At 41.8% G+C, this 22,814-nt stretch overlaps 1 protein-coding gene across 2 annotated transcripts in view; it reads right to left on the bottom strand.

The window, feature by feature from the left end:
• The window catches only part of HDGFL3 (HDGF like 3), a 78,931-nt gene extending 65,170 nt beyond the window's left edge, over positions 1 to 13,761 (bottom strand). Inside the window, exon 1 of one of the 2 annotated variants that reach the window (XM_043922623.1) lies at positions 13,636 to 13,761. In XM_043922623.1, coding sequence (XP_043778558.1) covers positions 13,636 to 13,746 — 111 coding nt within the window. In that variant the 5' untranslated portion in view covers positions 13,747 to 13,761. Of the gene's footprint in view, positions 1 to 12,244; positions 12,911 to 13,635 lie in introns of those variants that run through there. The other variant, XM_043922624.1, reaches the window with a different exon arrangement.
• Between the last annotated feature and the right edge of the window lie 9,053 nt (positions 13,762 to 22,814).

Below are 22,814 nucleotides of genomic sequence, written 5' to 3'. Positions count from 1 at the left end.
TTTCATGGCTGCAGTCACCGTCTGCAGTGATTTTGGAGCCCAAAAAAATAAAGTCAGCCACTGTTTCCACTGTTTTCCCATCTATTTGCCATGAAGTGATGGGACCGGATACCATGATCTTAGTTTTTTGAATGTTGAGCTTTAAGCCAACTTTTTCACTCTCCTCTTTCACTTTCATCAAGAGGCTCTTTAGGTCTTTTTCACTTTCTGCTATAAGGGTGGTGTCATCTGCATATATGAGGTTATTGATATTTCTCCCAATCTTGATTCCAGCTTGTGCTTCTTCCAGCTCAGCATTTCTCATGATGTACTCTGCATAGAAGTTAAATAAGCACGGTGACAATATACAGCCTTGACGTACTCCTTTTCCTATTTGGAACCAGTCTGTTGTTCCATGTCCAGTTCTAACTGTTGCTTCCTGACCTGCATACAGATTTCTCAAGAGGCAGGTCAGGTGGTCTGGTATTCCCATCTCTTTAAGAATTTTCCACAGTTTACTGTGATCCACATAGTCGAAGGCTTTGGCGTAGTCAATAAAGCAGAAATAGATGTTTTTCTGGAACTCTCTTGCTTTTTCAATGATCCAATGGATGTTGGCAATTTGACCTCTGGTTCCTCTGCCTTTTCTAAATCCAGCTTGAACATCTGGAAATTCACGGTTATGTACTGTTGAAGCCTGGCTTGGAGAATTTTGAGCATTACTTTCCTAGTGTGTGAGATGAGTCAATTGTGTGGTAGTTTAAGCATTCTTTGGCATTGCCTTTCTTTGGGACTGGAATTTAAACTGACCTCTTCCAGTCCTGTGGCCACTGCTGAGTTTTCCAAATTTGCTGACATATTGAGTGCAGCACTTTCACAGCATCATCTTTCAGGATTTGAAATAGCTCAACTGGAATTCCATCACCTCCACTAGCTTTGTTTGTAATGATGCTTCCTAAGGCCCACTTGACTGCGCATTCCAGGATGTCTGGCTCTAGGTAAGTGATCACACCATTGTGATTATCTGGGTTGTGAAGATCTTTTTTGTAAAGTTCTTCTGTGTGTCCTTGCCACCTCTTCTTAATGTCTTCTGCTTCTGTTAGTTCCATACAATTTCTTTTATTGTGCCCATCTTTGCATGAAATGTTCCCTTGGTATCTCTAATTTTCTTGAAGAGATCTCTAGTCTTTCCCATTCTATTGTTTTCCTCTATTTCTTTGCACTGATCGCTGAGGAAGGCTTTCTTATCTCTCCCTGCTATTCTTTAGAACTCTGCATTCAAATAGGTATCTTTCCTTTTCTCCTTTGCTTTTTGCTTCTCTTCTTTTCACAGCTATTTGTAAGCTATTCAACTATTACTGTTCTATAGAAACATACCACCCACAGAGATTAATTTCCCTTTGGCCTAACAGACCAGACCAGTGCTTTTTAAGCTGTAGGTAGTGAAACTGATTTTGTGGGTTACAACCTGATTTTAAACAAGATGAAATATAAAAATATCAGGATGCATCACATTTAGTATGATTTGTGAAAAACTTTTTCTAGAGTGTGTGTATGAAATTAATAATTATTTATATTATAAATAAATATATATATATAAATATATATAAAGTAATATTTACTGTCAGTTATAACCAAAAAGTTTGAAAGCCACTAGACTAGACTGCTACAGAATCAATCAGCAACAATGACTCATTTCCAAGGTCTAAATACTTTTTCAAAATTATTGACTTAATCCTCATGAAGCAGTCCAGCGAAGGAGATAAGAACAGTTATGCCTTGTTTGAAAATAACTGGTCTCATTTTGAAAGTCAAACAAAAGTCTAAAGGGAATTAATTTTCAATCCATTTAACATATGCTAACTTTGAAAAACTGAACTGAGATTGTATAATACTGCTCCCTCTAAATATGCATTTCCTCCAAAATTAAAGATGTCATTAAAACAAAAGTTCTACTTCAGTAACAAAAAGGAAAAAAGAGATCTAAAGCTATGAGTTCATTTTTTGACGTTTTTCCCTACATAAAAGTTTTTTGATCTTCTATGAAACTCACTTACATATTTGCTAATGAATACTGAACCTAACTGAACCTATCACTACAACAATTCTCATCTTAATAAACATAGAAGTTACTAGACGTTACTAGATAGAAACCAGGAAGTTACTACCGTGTTAGTTAAAAATTACCCAGTCCATTTTGAAATGGTACCTCCACTTTGGAGAAGACTTAGAGACTATAATCAAGCTTAGAGAATCCACTCAGATCTTGAGTCCCAGTGATCAACTGGGAAGAGTAGTTGATTCACAGACCCTTTTTATCTGCAACACAGTCCAGCTTAGTTTGTCCCCAACCTAAAGCTATGTGGAATCTCTAGAGATGGCTCATCGCACTCAGAAATCGGAAGGAGGGGTAATAATAGGAAGTCCTCACAACTCCCAGAGCCTAGAGCCAACCCACTATTACAAAGTCACAAGGAAAGGGCTGAAACACTTGCCAAACCACAAAAGCACTTACTGAGACTTTACTAGGCTCCTAGTCTGGTGTTTCTAGGAGGTAATTATTAGGTACTTAATTAGCAAACAGTTCCTTCAAGTATATTTTCACATTTGATTACTAGGGAAAAGGAAGAGAGTAAGAATTAGCACTCTCCCTGTTTTATAAAGAGGCTATAATGAGAAAGATGACCAAACCTAACAAACCAAGACAGTGGTAGAATGAAGTGCTTATCTTTGAACTCCTGGTCTAGTTGTCTTTCCATACATGGCAGGAAGTCTTGCTCAGAAATCTGGAGGATGTCATTCTAAAGGCTTGAGCTCACCCATCTTTAGATTATTTCACTCTTTTTACCTCCATGTGGCTCTCTGTAACCATACAGATGGTACTCAACTGACTACAGCAAATTTTGACCAAGAAAGAAGATAAAAGAAAAACTCAATTCCTACCTCTATTTTAATCAGCTGAAAGGAGATTATGTATACAAACGGCAGGAAGTACACATAGGAAAATGCTGGTATATGGTCTAGGAATGCAGTAAACAGGCAAGAAGCTGCACAAGCCAGTAGTAGTTCTTACGATGTAGCTTCTAGGCTCTATTGAACAGTAACTTTCATGATTACCCTATTTGATGGTCAAAGCAGATATGTTCTCTCACACATAAAGGTTTTGGAAACTACACCAAGTCAACACCATGCTATTCATTCACAATTGATTTTAATAAGCCTTGGCTTTCTTTAAATGTACAACTAATACTTATTTTTATACTGCCTTGTGCCAAAGGGCTTTCAAAGAGATATGGACTAAAGATAATATAATAAATGTTATAATAGTAAATCTCTGAAGATTTCTAGCTTCACAGCAACTCATGAGCCCTACAAACACACATGTATCAGCATGTATGGCCATGCTGTTTAGCTGCCAAGTCGTGTCTGACTCTTTTGCCATCTCATGGACTGTAGCCCACCAGGAGCCTCTATCCATGGAATTTCTCAGGCAAGAATACTAGAAGAGGTTGCCATTTCCTTCTCAAGGGGATCTTTCCAACCCAGGGATCAAACTCGCATCTCCTGCATTGGCAGGCAGATGCTTTACCGCTGAGCCACTAGGGAAACCCCCAAGATAACGCCAAATGCTTCTTCAGTCCTTAACCCAATCTGGTATCACTTTTCTTACGTTCTGTGGCATTCTTAATAGTCTAGAATTAAGACCTAAGTGTCTTTAGTTGAAAGTCCGTGTTCTCTAATGGGGATACTGATTTCATAGTAGTGTTATATATACTCATTCTAACTTGATAACAAGATATATATACATTATTGATATAAATACATATATTTTGCCTAAAAACCAAAATTAATTCAATCATATATTCATTAAATTGGAAGACTGGGGGATTGACACATATACACTGCATGAGTAAAAGAGATAACTAGTGGGAACCTGCTGTATAGCGCAGGGAGCTCAGCTCAGTGCTCTGTGATGACCTAGAGGGGCGGGATGGGGGTGGGAAGGAGGTCCAAGAGGGAAAGGATGTATTTAAACATAGTTGATTCACTTCATTGTATGGCAAAAACTAATGTAACATGGTAAAGCCATTATATTGCAATAAAAATAATTGTGCTTATTAAATTAACAAAGGCTTTCAAAAGTTTGAATCATCTAACTTTTAATGAATATGTGAGAAGACAAGTGTTCTCTTATTCTGGTTGTGGGTAAGATAATGAAAAGTTTATAATACAAAGCTTTAACATATGCATATGCCCCTCGACTCAGATAATTTCCAGAGACTTGTCCTAAGGAAGTAACTAATGATTTAGCCAAAAGAATGTTTCTGAGTACTCTTTTATAGTATAAAACTAGTAATAAACTAAAAGTCCTATAATAGGTAGTTATAATTTATAAAAATAAGTCCATGCCATAAATTATCAGATGGCTGTTAGAAATAATGTTATAAAAACATATTCACTGCCACTGAAGTCTTCTAAAGATATAGTGTTTAGTGGGGGAAAAGATGCAAAACTGTATATATTACAAAAATTATGTACCTACACTTATAGGTACATATTCATGATGCTTACATGTATGTCTAGGGAAATTAATCTTTCTAGGATGAACATTCTAGTGTAATAAAATTTTGTTACACAGGTGGAATTAATATATAACATGAAGGTCAGTCCATTCTCTCTTTTAAATAAAGACAGTTTAAATAGTTTTACAGTATGAGCAAAGTGTTTTCGGTGCAAGGAACATTGTTGACTTTTAATGGTAATCTACAGTCAGTACTTCCATTCTGGAGTGAAGGAGCAATTAAAAAAAAAATTCTATTAAGTTACAGACATTTTAGTAAAATACATTAAAGATGAATTATTAGAAAAATAAGACATACAAATACAAATCTCATTTTTAAATCAGATTCACATCAAATAGCTAAAAAAGATTCTAAACTCCTGCTCTCAATTTCTGTACCTATCTTGTCACTGACAGGTAGCCATCCACAGATCATGCTTTCAGCAGCACTGCTTGAAACGATTAAGAAGTCTGTTTGCAGCGGACTAATAACTGTATTGAGTGGGCTATATTTTGATCAAACATCTGGAGACTCTTCTGCAATAGAAAATATTTCTCCAACAAATAGGAAGATTTGGGCTCTTCCTTTGTTATGCTTACTATACTTTTTAACTTTGTCATGTTTTTCTAAAGCTAACAGACATTTTCAACAAAGTCATATATCATTTTAAACCATCATTTCCAAAAGAATCAAACACAATCTCATACAGTGAAACTAAGAGAATTAGTATTTTTCTAATCATGGGGCCACAAGTAGTCATCAGGGCATTCCAAAGGTGATACGACAGAACAGATCCACCTGGTTGAAAAGGAAGCAATGGAAAACGTCGGTAGTGAGAATTTAAGTTATTGATCTGCTCCCAGGGTTGAGCAGAAGAAAATGAGACAATGGGCCAGTTCCTTGGCGATGCAAATACAGTCTCTCAGGGAAAGGCTGCATGAACCTGTGCCACCCTACACAAGGAATGAATCAATGATGGACCTCCATGAACTTAGGACAAAAGTAATAAAGATTATAAACACCTTACTTTATGTTGAGATTAAGAATTTAAGGCTCAACTGATTCTCTGAAAACATGTAGTCTGGTCTCCAGAAATAAAGGTTCATAACCTAGCAGTCTATTGTCGAAGGAAAAATAAACCAACCAACCAACCAACCAGGAAAGTGCTATGAATTAGAAACTGAACATTCCCAACCAGTATGCATATTAATAGGGGGTATGGTACCACTTCCGAGGTGCCACTAGTGGTAAAGAACCCATCTGCCAATGCAGGAGACCTAAGAGACCTGGGTTCAACCCCTGGGTAGGCAAGATCCCCTGGACTAGGATATGGCAACCCACTCCAGTCTCCTTGCCTGTAGAATCCCATGGACAGAGGAGCCTGGTCGGCTACAGTCCATAGGGTCGCAAAGAGTTGGACACCCGATGGAAGCAACTTAGCATGCATGGTATATCACTTTAATTACTCAATTATAGTATTTTTAAACTTCTGCAAGTTTAACCTGTTGGTATAAAAATGAAAAAATATATCTAGTACAGCACCTTACATACAGTAGGTGCTCAAAAAAAGTACAGCTCTTTGAACTGTTGTAGATGGTTAAGTCAAATGCTTTATTCTTGTATTCTTGAGTTTTAACAAGTGAGAGGTTGATCACTAGATCAAAAATATGAAGAGTAATGAATGATTTAGTATGAAAGGAACAGAAAGACTCTAGTGCAGTTAAACAAAAGACAGAGGTAGAACACAGAACTAAAAAGAAGCCTCAAGAGAAAGTTATGAAGTAAAAAATGAAGTTTCTAAAATAGTCAAAAGGGAAAAGGAAGATGTAACATTGTAGGACTAAAGCCTTAAAGGAAAACATTTCTTATTGAAAGCTAAGAATGCAAAATTTAATCCATGAAAAAGCTTGGAGTATTACAGTTTTCTTTTCCCCATCTCATACAAAGTGCATGTTTTCTTTTTTTTTTAATTGAGGCATTATATATGTGAAAGTTGCTCAGTCGTGTCCAACTCTTTTCTACCTCATTGACTATAGAGTCCATGGGATTCTCCAGGCCAGAATACTGGAGTGGATAGCCATTCCCTTCTCCAAGGGATCTTCCCAACCCAGGGATCAAACCCAGGTCTCCTGCATTGGGCAGATTCTTGAGCTACCAGAGAAGCCCCATTATATATGCAATAGTGCAACCCCAAATGTGCAAGTCTGATAAATTTTTACATATGTACAAATCCAGATCAAGGTATGGAACATTTCCAGTGCCTCCTCCCAGTCAAGAGTGACAGAGGATGAGATGATTGGATGGCATTACTGACTTAATGGACATGAGTTTGAGACCCCGGGAGATAGCGAAGGACAGGGAAGCCTGGTGTGCTGCAATCCATGGGGTCACAGAGTCTGACACAACTTAGCAACCGAACAACAACAACCAGTCAGTAACCCCACCACCACCTCCACCTACCACAGACTGATCACCACTGATATGTTTTGCCTATTTTTGAATATCACGGGATCATTCAGAATGTACTCTCTTGTATCTGGCTGTTTTCACTCAATCTTGTATTTTTGAGACTCATCCATATTTTTGTGGGCATTAGTAGTCTGTTACTTTTTATGGCTGAGTAGTACTTCACTGTACAAATATACTACAAATTTGCTTGACTGTTCTTGTGTTGATGGGCATCTGGGTTGTTTTCAACCTTCTGCTTTTATGGATAAAGCTATTATGAGTATTGCTGTAGAAGTCTTTTGGTGGACATAAACACTCATTTCTCCTGGATGTATGCCTGGAACAGACTGCTAGGTCACAAGGTTGGCATGTGTTTAACTATAGATCATGGCAGTTTTCTAAAGTGATTGTATCAGTTTACTCTATTAACAATGTTTGAGAATTCGCTCAATTTTAAAAAAGCTCTTTAGTTGAAACACAAGAGCTTTAAGACATTTTTTGGTATTGCCTCTTTTAGAGGAGTAACATAAGCAGATTTCTCACACCTCAGGAAATACACAAGATGATTTTAATAGGTATGGGAAGAAAATAGTACAATTTCTATTTTAGTTTCTTATTCTTTTGCCCAAAAAGTAAACTTTACTAATATTTAATATATAAATTAATACTAGTGTGTTTATTTAGATGGTTATATTTATTCACTTATTGTCAGTTGTGTGTGCCTGGTTGAGCACAATTATGGAACATCTACTAGTAACAGAGTTCTCCCTAAATGAACAAGCTAGCTAAAGGAGTCCTGCAAAAGCTGTTAGTCACTCAGTCATATTTGACTCTGCAACACCATGAACTGCAGCCCACCATGTTCCTCTGTCCATGGGATTCTCCAGGCAAGAATACTGTAGGGTGCTGCTATTCCCTTCTCCAGGGGATCATCCCAACCCAGGAATCGAACCTGGCTCTCTTGCATTGCAGGCAGATTCTTTACCATCTGAGCCACAAGGCAAATCCGTACATCGATCCTACAAAGATGACATGAATAATACAAGCACAAGCAAGCAAGGAAATGGCCAACCTGACAATTCTTTATTTCTTTAGAAGATTAAAAACTGACATGCTAGTCAGATCTCACAAGAAGTAGGCAAAATAATTCCAAAAATTAGAACTTTTAAAATATAAACTTACTCTAGTATTTTTTTTAGCCAATAATGTACATTATCAAAAAGATTCAGAAACTCATTTTAGCACAACTATTTTTTAGTATTAATTTAGTTTATCCTCAGGCATAAATGAACTTCTAATTTTTTTTTTAATTTTTTTATTAGTTGGAGGCTAATTACTTCACAACATTTCAGTGGGTTTTGTCATACATTGATATGAATCAGCCATAGATTTACACGTATTCCCCATCACCATCCCCCCTCCCACCTCCCTCTCCACCCGATTCCTCTGGGTCTTCCCAGTGCACCAGGCCCGAGCACTTGTTTCATGCATCCCACCTGGGCTGGTGATCTGTTTCACCATAGACAGTATACATGCTGTTCTTTTGAAACATCCCACCCTCACCTTCTCCCACAGAGTTCAAAAGTCTGTTCTGTATTTGTGTCTCTTTTTCTGTTTTGCATATAGGGTTATCGTTACCATCTAAAGTTATATACGGTGGCTCAGACAGTGAAGAATCTGCCCCCAATGCGGGAGACCCAGATTTGATCCCTGGGTCAGGAAAATATCCTGAAGAAGGAAATGGCAATCCAGGCCAATATTCTTGCCTGGAGAATTCCATGGACAGAGGAGCCTGGTGGGCTACAGTCCACAGGGTTGCAAAGAGTCAGACATGACTGAGCGACTAACATGTTCACTTCACTTTCACAAGTATTCCCATCAGAAACAGCCAGCTGCTATTTAATGTTAAAACAATATATCTGAAAAGGGAGGAGGACAAGAACCACCTGGGGAGAGGCATGAGGGAACTTTCCTGGGTAGTGGTACTGTGCCAGTAGGGGCTTGCCTTCTACCAGTGCACCCATTTGTCAAACTCCCTGAATGGCACATTTACGGTAAGTGTGTTTCAGTCTACATAAATTTTACCTCAAAAGGAAAAAGGGGATCTATTAAAAATATTGACCTCTAGTTAATGACTTGATGGACATGACTTTGAGCAAGCTTCTGAAGTTGGTGATGGACAGGGAAGCCTGGTGTGCTGCAGTCCATGGGGTCGCAAAGAGTTGGACATGACTGAGTGGCTGAACTGACTGTACTGAGTTAATGATACACATGCTCAACTGTGTAGCAGTAAATTATAATGATGGCTGCAACTTACTGTGAGGTGCATTAAAATAAGATGGACTGCTATACACCTAGAGGGATGGATATATAAACAAACAGAGCAAATATAGTAAAATGTTAAGTGTGGAAATCTAGGTGGTAAGGTATATGGCTGTTCACTGTACAATTTTTTAAAACTTTTCCATATATTTGAAAATTTTCATGATAAAATGTTGGACAAGAAAAAAATTTACTCGAGTTGAAAATTTTAAATAGTGTAGTGATACAGGGGAAAAGTTAGAAATTCAAAAAGGGAAAAAGGAAGGAACATTCAATACCAATGCTTAGTGGTTTTACATACACTATACCTGTGAGGTGAGAATTATCCCTATTTTACAGACTAGTAAACAGAAACTTGGAAAGATTACAGAACACGCCCCAGGACACAGAGTGTGAAGCCCAGCCAAAAGCTGAAACCAACCTGATCAAATTTACCAGAGGTCTGAATTCTCTTGGCTCACATTCCTCATAAGGGGATTCCTAGAACTAAAACAAATGTCTTCTCTACAGCAGAGAAGTCACTTCTCCATTCCACGTGGATCAGCTCTATTAGAAAGCTCCTCCCCACAGCCTGAAAAAAACTGTCTCCCCAATGTTCTTCTTCCTGTGTTTGATTCCTTGTGGCCATACAAAATTCCAGCAGGGCTGGCCTTCATATCAAGCAATTGTATTGAAATCGGAATAATTGGGATTTTTTTCCTGTAAGTATTTTATATCATTATCTACAAAGCTATAGCTAGATGTAAAGTGGGGATACTATCTCCTAGAAATGGGAAGAAAATTAAATGAGAACACTGACACATTCAACTGCAACTAACAAAGAGCAGAGACTCAAATGCCTCCTTCTTCTTTTTCTAACCTTTACCTTTATTTGGAAATTACAGCATGCCACTCACTATAAAATATTTTAGAAAATTAGGGAAACTTAGGTCCTTTTCTTGAGGAACTCATTGTTAAATGTGAACAGACACAGATTTTCCCCCCTGTATTTATTGCATCTTATCTAACAATGTAATTGATTTTGTTTCCTCATTTTACTTTCCATTTTCCCTTGGTATGGAGTTAAGACTCCTAGGAATTTTATGTACAATTAAATATACAACTAGGACCACTTCTGCAGCACCTTTTTGTTTCAAAATTACTACAGGTGGCCAAGCTATGCAACCAACATGTTAATAAAATTTTAAGTCTATTTTGTTTTTGACTCTCAGGAAATATTTTTCAAAGGTAAGATTAAAGAAAGCCATTGTGTTACAAGAAAATGACCAACTGGTGATGATAACTTTTAATTCACTTTTGACTATCCACAAACATATATGCCCTCTGTTTATTTCTTACTTGAAAAGTATATTCAAGGGATTCTCTAAAGGATTCCTAAAGTAACAAATCTTGCCCTATATATATATATGAAAAAACAACCCATTATTCTACCATGAACTTTGCCTTATTTAAGGACAACCTACAGTTCAGATATGGATAAAAGTTATTTGCACAGCCTCATGGAATCTGAATGAGACTGTTTTTTTCCCCTTGAAATCTGAGGTTGTTAATGTTGGAAGAAATCCTAGAGATGATCATTTTATAGTTGCAGAAATGGATATTCAGACAGTCCAGATGATCAGCCCGTACCAGAGCCCGGACCAGATGTCAGGGTCCCCCAATTCCTGACCCAGTGTTCTTCCCATTTTACAATCATGACAAACTAAAAAAAAAAGAAAAAAGAAAAAAGATTACATCCGTCCATTACTTCAACTTCACTAAATTTCAGTCTGGCCACCCATGATATCACTTCTTTTTGTGAATGGGTGTATTTGGGGGGCGGGGGAGTCTTGGGTATCTTCACTTGCATATAATACAACATTTTTAGAGTTTTTATTCATATTTATGCTACCACTATTTCCCATGTCTAATTCTTTTCCTCCAAGGATACCAATACAGACTTGAACATGCCTTGACCCTCCTTTCCACTACATTTCTTATGTCAAGCAATTAACTACCAACTATTATAAAAGTAAAAGGGACTGATTTTAAAACACAAAGCACACATGCTAGTAAAAGGCCTGGTAAAAAAAAAAATTAATGTTATGTATTACATGTAGATGCTTTCTAGAGAAAGTGCACAGCGACAACCCTGCTTATGGGAAGAGAGAGCTATTGTGGACTGAGGTGGGGGGCCAAGGATGAGGTCTGGAATCCGACCTAAAACAAATATGGAGGTGAAAAGGCATGAGGAGCTTCCGGGACCCACTAGCCAGTGCCAAGCTGCCAGCTCCAGACTATTCGGTGTCGGTTTAAAAGAAGCAGGGGCACCAGGGATGCTCGTACCCCAGGACAATGATAGAGCAGGCGGGGCACCCAGAATCGCGCTCAGGGAAAACTCAACAAGTCTGGATGGCGAAGGATGCCCTGAGAGATGGATGAACGACTGCCAAGAGGCTGCCGCTGGCTCGGAATGACCACTGCCCCTTTCCAAGATCGACGCCGCGGGCGCCCGCCGGCTCGCGGACAGCCATTTGCACTACGTTCCCCTACGTGCCCCGACGTTCGCCCCGAGACCGCCGAGTCCGCCAACCACCCTGCCCCGGGCGATGCCTCTGCTCCAGGCCCGCTTCCCGGCGAAGCAGGCTCCCGGTCACCGCCGGCCTTCCGGCAGGAAGGCAGCAGCTGGCCTGCAGGGGCCGGAGCCGCCTTCGAAAGTGGGCGGAAGGATGGCCGCCCTCGCGGGGTGCGGGCGCGGCCCGCGGGAACCCTCGCCTCCGGCGCGGCCGAGTTCTCTCTGCGCAGCGCCGCCCGAGCCCTCAGCCCCGGCCGCAGTCGGCCGCTCGCGGCGGGCTCCGCGCTCAGGGCTGAGGCGACGGGGAAAGGGGGCGGGCGCGCCATCATGAAGGGGAAAATGGTGGGCGGGCGGGCCCGCGCGCCGCCGCCGTACTCACCCGGGCGGGCCAGTGCGGGTAGCCCTTCATCTTGGCGAAGACCAGGTCGCCCGCCTTGTACTCGCGGGGCCGCGGACGCGCCATCCCGGCCGCTCCCCTTCCTGGTCGTCCTTGGGCGCCGCTAAGATGCCGGGAGGCCGCCCCCCCGCGGGCCGACGGACTGCGCCGCGCTCCCCGCGGGCCTCGAGCCGGGCGGGCGGGCGGACGAGCGGCCGCTCCGACGAGGGGAAGCGTCGAGGCGGCGGCTGAGGCGAGGGGGTGGGCGGGGGGCTCAGCAGGCCCGGCAAATCACCGCCCGGCAGCGGGGGAGGGGAGCCCCCGGCCGCTCGGCTCTTGCCCGCGCCGAGGTCCCCGCCGCCGCCGCGCGCTGCTCACAGGCTCCGCGTCGCCTGCCTCATGCCGCCGCCGCCGCCGGCCTCCTTCCCGGGCTCCCGGGCGCGGCGCGAGCACCGGGCCTCGCGCCTCCTCCGAATTCCTCCTCGGGCAGCGACCGCAAACACGATCTTATTATTGTTCTCGCGCGCGCTCAGCATCCCCCCCCATACACCCCACTTCCCGCTCCCCACCCCTCCCCTCCAGCGCCGGCCGGTTAATTCCTAGGTACACGGCCGGCTTTCGCGCAGAAACCGAGCGCGCCAGCCCGGCTGCTCGGCGGGCGGGCGGGTGGTAGGTACGTCCTCCCCCAGCACCGAAGCCCGCGCCGGGCGGGCAGCAGCGCCTACTCCGGAGGCCGCCCGCCGCCCGCTCTCTTTTGTTCTTGGCCGGGAGCTGCCAGCCGCAGCCCAGCCAATCACCACCTGGCCGCCCCCCGCCCCACAGGTCCGCGCCACCCCGGGGGCGCTCCCACCAGCCCCCCAGTCCCACGCCCACCTCCCGCTGACAGATCTCCCGCCCGGCTCCCCCCGCCCCCCCGCGCGGGCCGCTTCTACGAGTGCGCTCAGGTGAGGGGGGCACAGAGGCGCCCCAGGCCGGGGGCCGGCCGCGCGAGGAGACCCGCCGCCCAGAGCATCAGGCTGCTGGAAGAAGCACCGGTCTGGGGTCAGCGACCTTGTGGAGGGGGGGGTCTCACCCTAGGTCGGCCCTTCACAATGCGGTGTGACCCACCCAGGGCAAGCCATTTAACCGAAGTCACCGAAGGTTTTCTAATTTGCCGAGCCGGACAGTCGGGATTCGAACACGGATCTCCGTTAACTCCAGAGTCCGTCAGCGGTTATGCCTTTCCGTGCGTCGGCCGTCCAGGCCTGGAGTTTTGTGAAAGGGACTTCTTCTGGCAGGTCACTCGTTTCCAATCCTGGGAACATTTTGGACGAAGTTTTTTTTTTTTTTTTTTTTTAAATCTGCCCAAAGAACGAATGAATGAATGCTGTCTCTTTCATCATCCTGAAGCTCACCTTTAAGAAGTCGGCTGCCGCGGCTCCTGAGTATAACGGACTTTGGTCCTCAGCATGTTTCCTTGTGCCTGTCCCTCTTCCAGACTTTCCTACAGTTTCTTCTTCCAGCATCCGCCTTCCTCACTCGCCCTGTAGAAGCGTGTATGTTTTAACCCCTGTTCTTGTTCTTTTATCCAGGGCTTCGGATAATGGGGCGTTAAATTCTCAGACTTCCTGTGGATTGTTTACTTAGTGCTTGACTTTATCTGCTAACGGCATTCCCTTACTCCTGGCATCTGGTGATTTTTCCTTTTGAAATATTTACTCTTCCTCGATAGCCCTACATTTTCCTCTTTTCTAGCTGTAGACTAGGTCCTTTTGCCTCTGTTGCCTGTGTCAGTCCCTTAGAGCTGCTATAACAAAGTATCATAATTATTATAGGCTGGGTGACTTTCAAACAAACCTCAGAAATTTATTTCTCACAGTCCTGGAGGCTCGGAGGTCCAAGATCAAGGCATAGCAATTCAGTTGTCTCCGGAGGGCCTGCTTCCTGTTTCACAAAAAAATAGTCTTTTCTTCCTGTCTCTACATGGGGTGAGGGGTAAAGGGGAGGAGGGTGAAATTATCTGGGATCTCTTAATCTCATGATGAGGCCTCCATCTTCATGGAGATTCCCACTTGGCGGTAGTGGTAAAGAATCTGCCTGCCAATGCAGGTGATGCAAGAGACTCAAGTTTGATCCCCTGGAGTAGGAAATGGCATCCCACTCCAGTATTCTTGCCTGGAAAATTCCACGGGCACAGGAGCCTGGTGGGCAGAGGAACCTGGCGGGCTACAGTTCATGAAGTCACAAAAGAGTCAGACACGACTGAACACACACACACCATCCTCATGACCTAATCACCTCCCAAAGGTCCCACTTCCAAATACACTGGGCATTAGATTTTAACATGAATTTTGGGAGGATACAGACATTCAGTCTACAGCAGCCTGCTCACGTGTCTCCCACTTGTAGGACTGCCATATGTACCTGTAGTCGTGTCATCATGTCATCATGCCCTGCCTTTGAACTTGTGAATGGTTCTCATATCGTCTTATGCCAAACCAAATCCCTCTGACCCGCTGCCAAAGCCCTGACTGTTGGCTGCTCTCCCCAAATGGTCCTCCCTCCTTGTGGGCACAGACTGGAACTAAGGGAGAGAAATAAGAGGGGGAAAGGTGGTCAGTTGGAAGCCATGGGAGGACTTTAAATAGGAGAGGGACGCAATCATAGTTTGGGTTTAGACAGATTTCTCTGGTGGCCTGTGTGGAGGTGGATTTGAGGGTGAGAGCCTGGGGCAGGAGCTCAGTTGAGGGGACCTCTCTCCAAGACAGAGAAGACAGGGGCTGAGACAGGGCTTGCTGACTCACTGGGCAGCCAGTAGCCAGGAAGAAGGAGGAGTCAAAAACTATTTTCTGGTTTCTGGCTTCAGCAATGGGATGATTAGTTTTGACATTCACTGAGATGAGGAAATCCATGAAGAATGGGCAGTTTGGGGGATGAGATCATGAGTGGTTTTGTGTGTTGAGATTTCACGGGGCATCCAGAGAGAGATGTTTTAGTGGAGAGATGAATATATAGCTCAGGGGAAGTGGTCAAGGTAGAACACAGAGATGGGAGTCATTTCAATAGGAAGGTCGTGGTTGAAACCATGAGAGGGTTTCTAGAAGACCATGCAGAATGAGAAAAGCAGTGGCAAGGATAGAGCCCGGTAACACCAACATCTAAGGGTCAGTCAGAAAAAGAGGAGATCCTGTGTGGTCCTGTGGTGGCGATGGTAGTTTAGTTGCTGAGTTGTGTCTGACTCTTTGCGACCCCATGGACTGTAGCCTGCCAGGCTCCTCTGTCTATGGCATTTCCCAGAGAAGAATACTGGAGTGGGTTGCCATATCCTTAGGAACCAAAGAATTAAAGAATTTTCAGAAGGAAGGAGATGTCCAGATATATGCCACAGGGAGGTCAAGATAAGAAGGAGATGGTGCCATTTAATCTGATGATTAAGTACTTGGTGTCCTTGTTGGGAACTGTCTCACTGAAATGGTGATGAGAAGAAACCAGAGAGCAGTGGCTTGAGATATGAGTGAAAGGTGAAAATGTGGAGGCAAGAAGTGTAGACAGCTCATTTCCAGTGGTGGAGAAGGAGTAGCTGAAAGTATGGAGGGAGAGTTATTCTGTGTGATTGTTTGGCTGGTTTTAAAGATCAGAGAAATTTGAGTTTGTTATTAAGAAGAAGCCAGTAGAGTGGTTAAGACAGAATCCAAGAAAAGGAAACTTAATGGAGGGAGTTCGTTATATCAATAACGCGGAGACTTCTCCCAGTCTAGACTTTGGTTTTAGGTATCTTTTTTAACATTAAACAAATACTTTTTAATTGATTTTGAAGCTTGACATATAGGCATATACTCTTTGCTGTATTTTTTTTTAGACAACAATCAAAATGGCCACTGAATCCAAGGTGGAATTATTCTTGCATTTACCTCAATTGATGGAACTGTGTGTTTTCTTATAGAGTGTCTTAAATGTTAAATCACAAAGGATAACATATAATATATATTTTTTTAAGTTCAAAAAAGGCAAACAATTTATTTAAAGGGATATATACATGTAGGGTAAGACTATTAAAACACACACACTGGCAGACACATACACAAGTGAGTGTTTAACCCAAAACTCAGAAGAATGGTTACCTCTGAAAGTGGGGGGAACGGTATGAACAGGGAGGGGCACACGAGGCTCTAATGTGTTTTAAGCTGGCTGATAATAGGTACATTGGGGGGTATTCTTTTGGTGGGGGGTTCCTACCAATTTATTTATTTGTTTTTATTTAATTGAGCCTTGGCCTGGCTTCTCAGCACACATTTTTGCCTGCCTCTTGTGCCCTACGAAAGATTAATGACGTACGCACATGGGATCCCCTATAGGCTCACTCTGACTGGTCGTCGGGAATCTCCTCATGTGCTTGGCTGGGAGCCCATGTGTCTTGCAGCCAGGTTGGATACAGACCACCTTGTCAACACAGTTTTGCCAGGGATGAAGAAGCATTGCTGTATGGTTTTCACTGCAGATAGAGCTTTCAGACTGGTTCCTCCGCTTTTCTGCAAAGGATTGTTCCTGTGGCTATTTCAGAACAATGCTCTATTCAAATATTTAACAGATAATAAGTAACCCTTTAGAGATACCACTAAGACCATTAAAAGTGTCTGATATATTTTATTTTACTCAGTGTGGCCCCAAGAGCTGGTCTATTTGCTGTCAAAATAGAACATATTAATTTTACTTGAAACTTGGAAAGATCTCCATTCACAAATGGGGATAAGATCAGCTTTCTGTGATCTCTTGATTTCAGCATCCTCAAATCCCAATGGGCTGCTGCATCTCCCTGTCCTTGGCTACCTGATCTGTCTTTTGCCACTCCTCTTTTCACTCACCTGGCTTCCCAGGTGGCTCAGTGGTAAAAAATCTGCTTGCCGGTGCAGGAGAAGCAGGTTTGATCCCTGGATCAGGAAGATCCCCGGAGAAGGAAATGGCAACTCTCTCCAGTATTGCCTGCAAAATCCCATGGACAGAGGAGCCTGGCAATCCATGGGGTTGCAAAGAGTTGGACACTACTGAGTGTCTGAGGATATTATCTGAGCATATCTTCACACATACATCCACACATTTTTGTCAACTCTGTCCTGTTTTTACCTTCTCCTTTCATATCTTGGCTCATCTTTCTGATAAAATTCTTTTAACAGTTCCTTCAAATTCTATCCACCAGTTCATCCATTTCATGTTGCTTCAATTACCTATAATCTATTCCTCCACCCAAAGTTTTATATGAGATGATATATCTAAAGCAGTTGAAACAGTGCCTGGCACACAGTGAGTACTCATTAAATGTTAGTTTCTATTGTTGTCTTTGTTATTGTTGACATGGTATGGTGAAAATAACTGTGGAAACCAAGTTGGGAAATTTTTGTGTTACACACACACTCTACATCAGAACCGCGCTCCCTGGACTTTTCATCAGAGTTCATTTCTACTACTTTTGCCACTAGAGGTATCTCTCCGATGTCCTCTGACCCAATCCCAGAAGAACTGCTCTCACATTCTTTGAAAGAGAAAGGGTTGGGATCCCCCTCGTGGGCCAGTGGCTTAGACTCCACGCTCCCAATGCAGGGGACCTGGGATCCACCCCTGATTGGGGACCTAGATTCTGCATGCCACAACTGAAGATCCTGTGTGCCCCAACTAAGATGCATCCACACAGACAAATAAATTAATTAAAGATTTAAAAGAAAAAGAGGGTCATAAGATGTGACAGTCAAATAAAAGAACTGTAATATACTACTTGTGGTGAGCACCAGGGAGCTCTAAGTCAGCAGAAGTCACCATGATCAGCATGAGCCACGATGGTAGAGGGTAGGGGTCAAAGGTTGGGGTCAGCATTGCGGGAGTGAGGGTGGGTAGCAGCAGCAACTGCACTCAGGTCACACGTATAGAAACACAAAGCTCCCCAATAATGACCCAAGATACAGGTTAATGGTCCCTGTAGACATACTTGAGTTACCTGGGATCTTAGTTGGGGAAGGAAAGGGATAGTGTTTAGGTCCTGGGAATTTTTCTCTCTAATAATCAGAATTCAAAGGCTGTTTCTATTAAGACTGTTCTGGAGACTTCCTGGCAGTCTAGTGGTTAAGACTGAGCTTCCGATGCAGGAAGTGGGTTCGATCCCTGGTCATGGAACTGAGATCCCACATGTTTCGAGGTATGGTAAAAATGAATAAATTCTCCTGCCTTCACTGTCCTGTCTCAGGCTGAGAAACAAACTGGAGAATTTCAGTGAGTTACCAGCTATTTGGGAGAGGAGGTGATTCAATATGTAGAAAGTATTGAAAACAAAGGATTTGCAAATTTAGCTACCACTTTGACTGCTATTGTTCCTATATTTGCATACGTGATGCTGAAGAGAGCCTTGGATCAACAGCATCCATTTCTTCATTGATTTACTGGACAAGTATCTGTTGTGTACTGCTTCATGTCAATCATTGTTCTAGGCCTAGGACTCATGGAGAACAAAGAGGATGGTGAGGGAATCAGAAACATGTTGGATGGAGTAGTGTTGCAGGAGTTCTGAGAGTCCATCTGAAGGGCTGCTGTGTGGAGTGAAGGATGTGGGAGAAGTGATGCTTTGCTAGCTCTAGGCCTACCTAGCCATTGAGAGGAGTGGCAGCTTCCATTTTGACCCTCCTGGAGACCTGACCCATTGTGTCAGTAATTATAAATACCCTTCTGGTATGGAAGGGGAGGGAAAAATGGAGGCAGACAGGCCCTGGAGAATGAAAGACTACACAGAGAGAGAGAAACCCAGCCAGCCCCCAACTCTTCTGACCCTTCTAGTTGAGGTGCCACACATGTGAACAAAGCCGTCTTGGGTCCTCCAACCCCAGGAAGCTACCCTCTCCAGACACAGAGACAGGCTGTCTGTAATGAGCCTGGCTCAAGTTGCAGAATCATGGACAAGTAAATGGTGGCAATTGTTTAAAACCACCCAGTTTGGGATGGGTTGTTATGCAGCAACAGATATCTGAATCATGGTTTCATAGCAGATTAGATACTGCTAAAGAGAGTTTGTGATCTGGGAGGTAGGTCAAAAGGAAAAATATTCAGACTTAGGCCCAAAGAGATAAATGGAAGGAAAAAACAGAAAAGAATGTAGTCTAGCCACACAAGCCTTCTATTGGTTAGTATTTCTAAAGTATTTTCTATCTGTGAGATAAGGTGAGAAAACCTAATATGAAGTCTCAGTGTTAAGGAAAGAGAGAAAATGGGATAGAAGCAGTATTTGAAGCCATGCTGGTCAAGAATTTTCTAAAGCTGATTAAAGCTATCAAGCTGTAGATTAAAATATACTTTGAATACTTGGGTTATATGTGTAGAGAAATAAAAATAAAATTCACAAAAAGTGAGATGAGGTAAATGGAATGAAAAGGCCCCAGGTCCTAAGATAGTATAGAAAGTAGCTAAAGCACTAACATATGACATTTTAATAAGTTAAAGAGTCATATGATGATCTATCAGTTCCTGATAGAAGAAATGAACAAAAAAAGTATGTGATTTAAGTAATGTAAGTAATAAACCAACAAAGGTCTGTATAGTCAAAGCTATGGTTTTTCCAGTAGTCATGTACGGATGTGAGAGCTGGACAATAAAAAAGGTCAAGTGCTGAAGAATTGATGCCTTCCAACTGTGGTGCTGGAGGAGACTCTTGAGAGTCACTTGGACTCCAAGGAGACCAAAGCAGTCAATCCTAAAGGAAATCAACCTTGAATATTCATGGGAAGGACAGATGCTGAAGCTGAAGCTTCAGTACTTTGGCCACCTGATGTGAAGAGCTGACTCGTTAGAAAAGACCCTGATTCTGGGAAAGATTGAAAGCAGGAAAAGAAGAGGATGAGATGGTTGGATGGCATCACCAATTCAATGGACATGAACTTGAGCAAACTCCAGGAAATAGTGAAGAACAGGAAAGTCTGGCATGCTGCAGTCCATGGGGTCACAAAGAGCTGGACACGACTGAGCTACTGAACAACAACAAGTAATAAACACAATCTTATTGATAGGTTTAGAACACAGTACCAAATATCAGTAGAATACACATTACTTTCAAATATATGGAACATTTACCAAAATTGACCATATGCTGACTTTCAGAGTTAATCTCAACAGCTTCCAAAGGATAAAATTAGGCATGATGTATTCTCTGACCATAGTGGAATTAAGTTCTGAAGTCACTGACGAAAAGGAAACTAGGAAATTCCCAAATATTTGGAGATTAAACAATATTTTTATTGTCTAATTATGTGTCAAGAAATTACAATGGAACTCAAAATACACTTCGAGGTGAATAATATTGGAAACATCATGTATTTTGCTTGTGAGAATAAATTAAATCTGTGTAGAGAGTCTTAAATGCATATATTAGGAAGAAAAGGATGAAAAGCAGTGATCTCAAGCATTTATATCAAGAACTTAGGAAAAGCGGCTTCCCTGTTGTTCAGTGGTAAAGAATCGCCTGCCAGTGTAGGAGACATGGATTCAATTCCTGATCTGGGAAGATCTCACATGCCTCAGAACAACTAAGCCCACGAGCCACAACTGTTGAGCCTGTGCTCTAGAATCCGGAAGCCACAACTATTGTGCCCATGTGCCACTACTACTGAAGCCCACACACCCCAGAACCCATGCTCCACTACAAGAGAAGCCACTGCAATGAGAAACCTGTACACTGCAACTAGAGAGTAGCCCGAACAGCAACAAAGACCCAGCACAGCCAAAATGAAATAGATAAAATAAATAAAAATATTTAAAGAGAACTTAGGAAAAGAACATAAATGTACACCCAAAAAAGGAGAAGAAAGGAAATAACAAAAAGCAGAAATAAATAAAACCATAAAAAATAGAGAGGATAAACAAAGCTGGTTTTCTAAAGGACTAATAAAATGGATAAGCCTCTGTCAAGACTAATCAAAAGAAATAGAGAAACAACAAATAATAAATGAGAAATGAAAAGGGAGACATCATTTCAAATTCTATAGACATTTAAAATAATAAAAAGGCATTGTGGACAACTTTATGCTGTTATATTTAGAAATTTAGATGAAACTGAAAACATTCTAGGAAAACATATCTTACCAAAATTCACACAAGGAGAAACACAGATGTGAATAGTCCTAAATCTACTATAGAAAGAAATTCCATCTGTATGTGAAAAAGTGAAAAAATGTTAGTCACTCAGTTCTGTCCAAGTCTTTGCAACCCCGTGGACTGTAGTCCCCCAGTCTCCTCTGTCCATGGAATTCTCCAGGCAAGCATACTGGAGTGGGTAGCCATTCCCTTCTCCAGGGGATCTTCCCCCCCAGGAATCAAACCCAGGTCTCCTGCACTGCAGGAGGATTCTTAACTGTCTGAGCCACCAGGGAAGCCCCAGTAAAGGGAAATCTGCCCCCAAAGAATATTCCAGGCTCAGACAGGTTCACTGGTATATCACAGCAAATATTTTAGGAAGAAAAAGTGCCAACTCACACAACCTCTTTCAGAGAATACAGAAAGAAAGAAGACCGGGAAGTTGTTTTATAAGGCCAGCACGATCTTAATATCAAAACCTGACAAGTATAACACAGGAAAGGCAAGCTATATACCAATGGCTTTCATAATACAACTTAATAAAACTGAACCAAAATATCAACAAACCAAATCCTGGTATACATAGAAAGAATAATATAACATGACAAATTTGAATCTAATCCAGACTGCAGGTTGCTTAACACTAAAAATTAATGTCACTCACAATGTTAATATATTAAAGAAAAATCACATGATCATTTTAAGAAACTCAGGAAAAGTTATTTCATCATATGTATTTTTTTAAGCAATAGCAAACTAGGGATAGGTACTTTCTTAACAGAATAAAGGGTATATACAAAAATCTATAACAAACATTATACATAATAGTGAAATACTGAAAATTTTCCCTATGATTGTGAACAAGGTAAAGATTTCTGCTATAACCACTTATATTCAAGATTATATTAGATTTTTAACTTATGAATTCAGGTAAAGAAAAAAAAAGTATGAGGACTGGAAAAGAATAAATGTACTGTTACTTGCAGAGGACATAATTTTGTGTGTACTAAATCTAAAATAATCTATTAGAATTAATAAGTGAATTCAACAGTATCACCAAAAAAGAGGTCAGTATAGAAAAACAGTTGCATTTCCATACACCAGCAATAAACAATTAGAAAATGAAATTTTAGAAATGCTATCATTTGTAATAGCATCAAAAAAATCAACTACTTAGGAATAAATTTAATGAAAGAATTATTAGAACTTTGCACAGGAACTATAAAATATTATATTTAGAGAATTTATAGAAGAGTTAAATAAATGAAGAGATATACCATTTTCACAGACTGGAAGACTCAATATCATAAATGTGTTATTCATTCCCAAACTGATATATAGAACCAAATTAAACCAAATTAAAATCCCAACAATTTTTGGGGGGAGCAGGATGTGGAAATGGACAGGCTGATTTTAAAATTTGTATAAAATGCAAGGAGGCAACAATAGCCAAGACAACACTAAAGAAGTGAAGGACTTCCCTGGAGGTCCA

This window comes from Cervus elaphus, chromosome 13 (assembly GCF_910594005.1).
Source record: "Cervus elaphus chromosome 13, mCerEla1.1, whole genome shotgun sequence".
Taxonomy (NCBI): Eukaryota; Metazoa; Chordata; class Mammalia; order Artiodactyla; family Cervidae; genus Cervus; species Cervus elaphus.
This window is presented reverse-complemented; position numbering and strand designations above follow the sequence as displayed.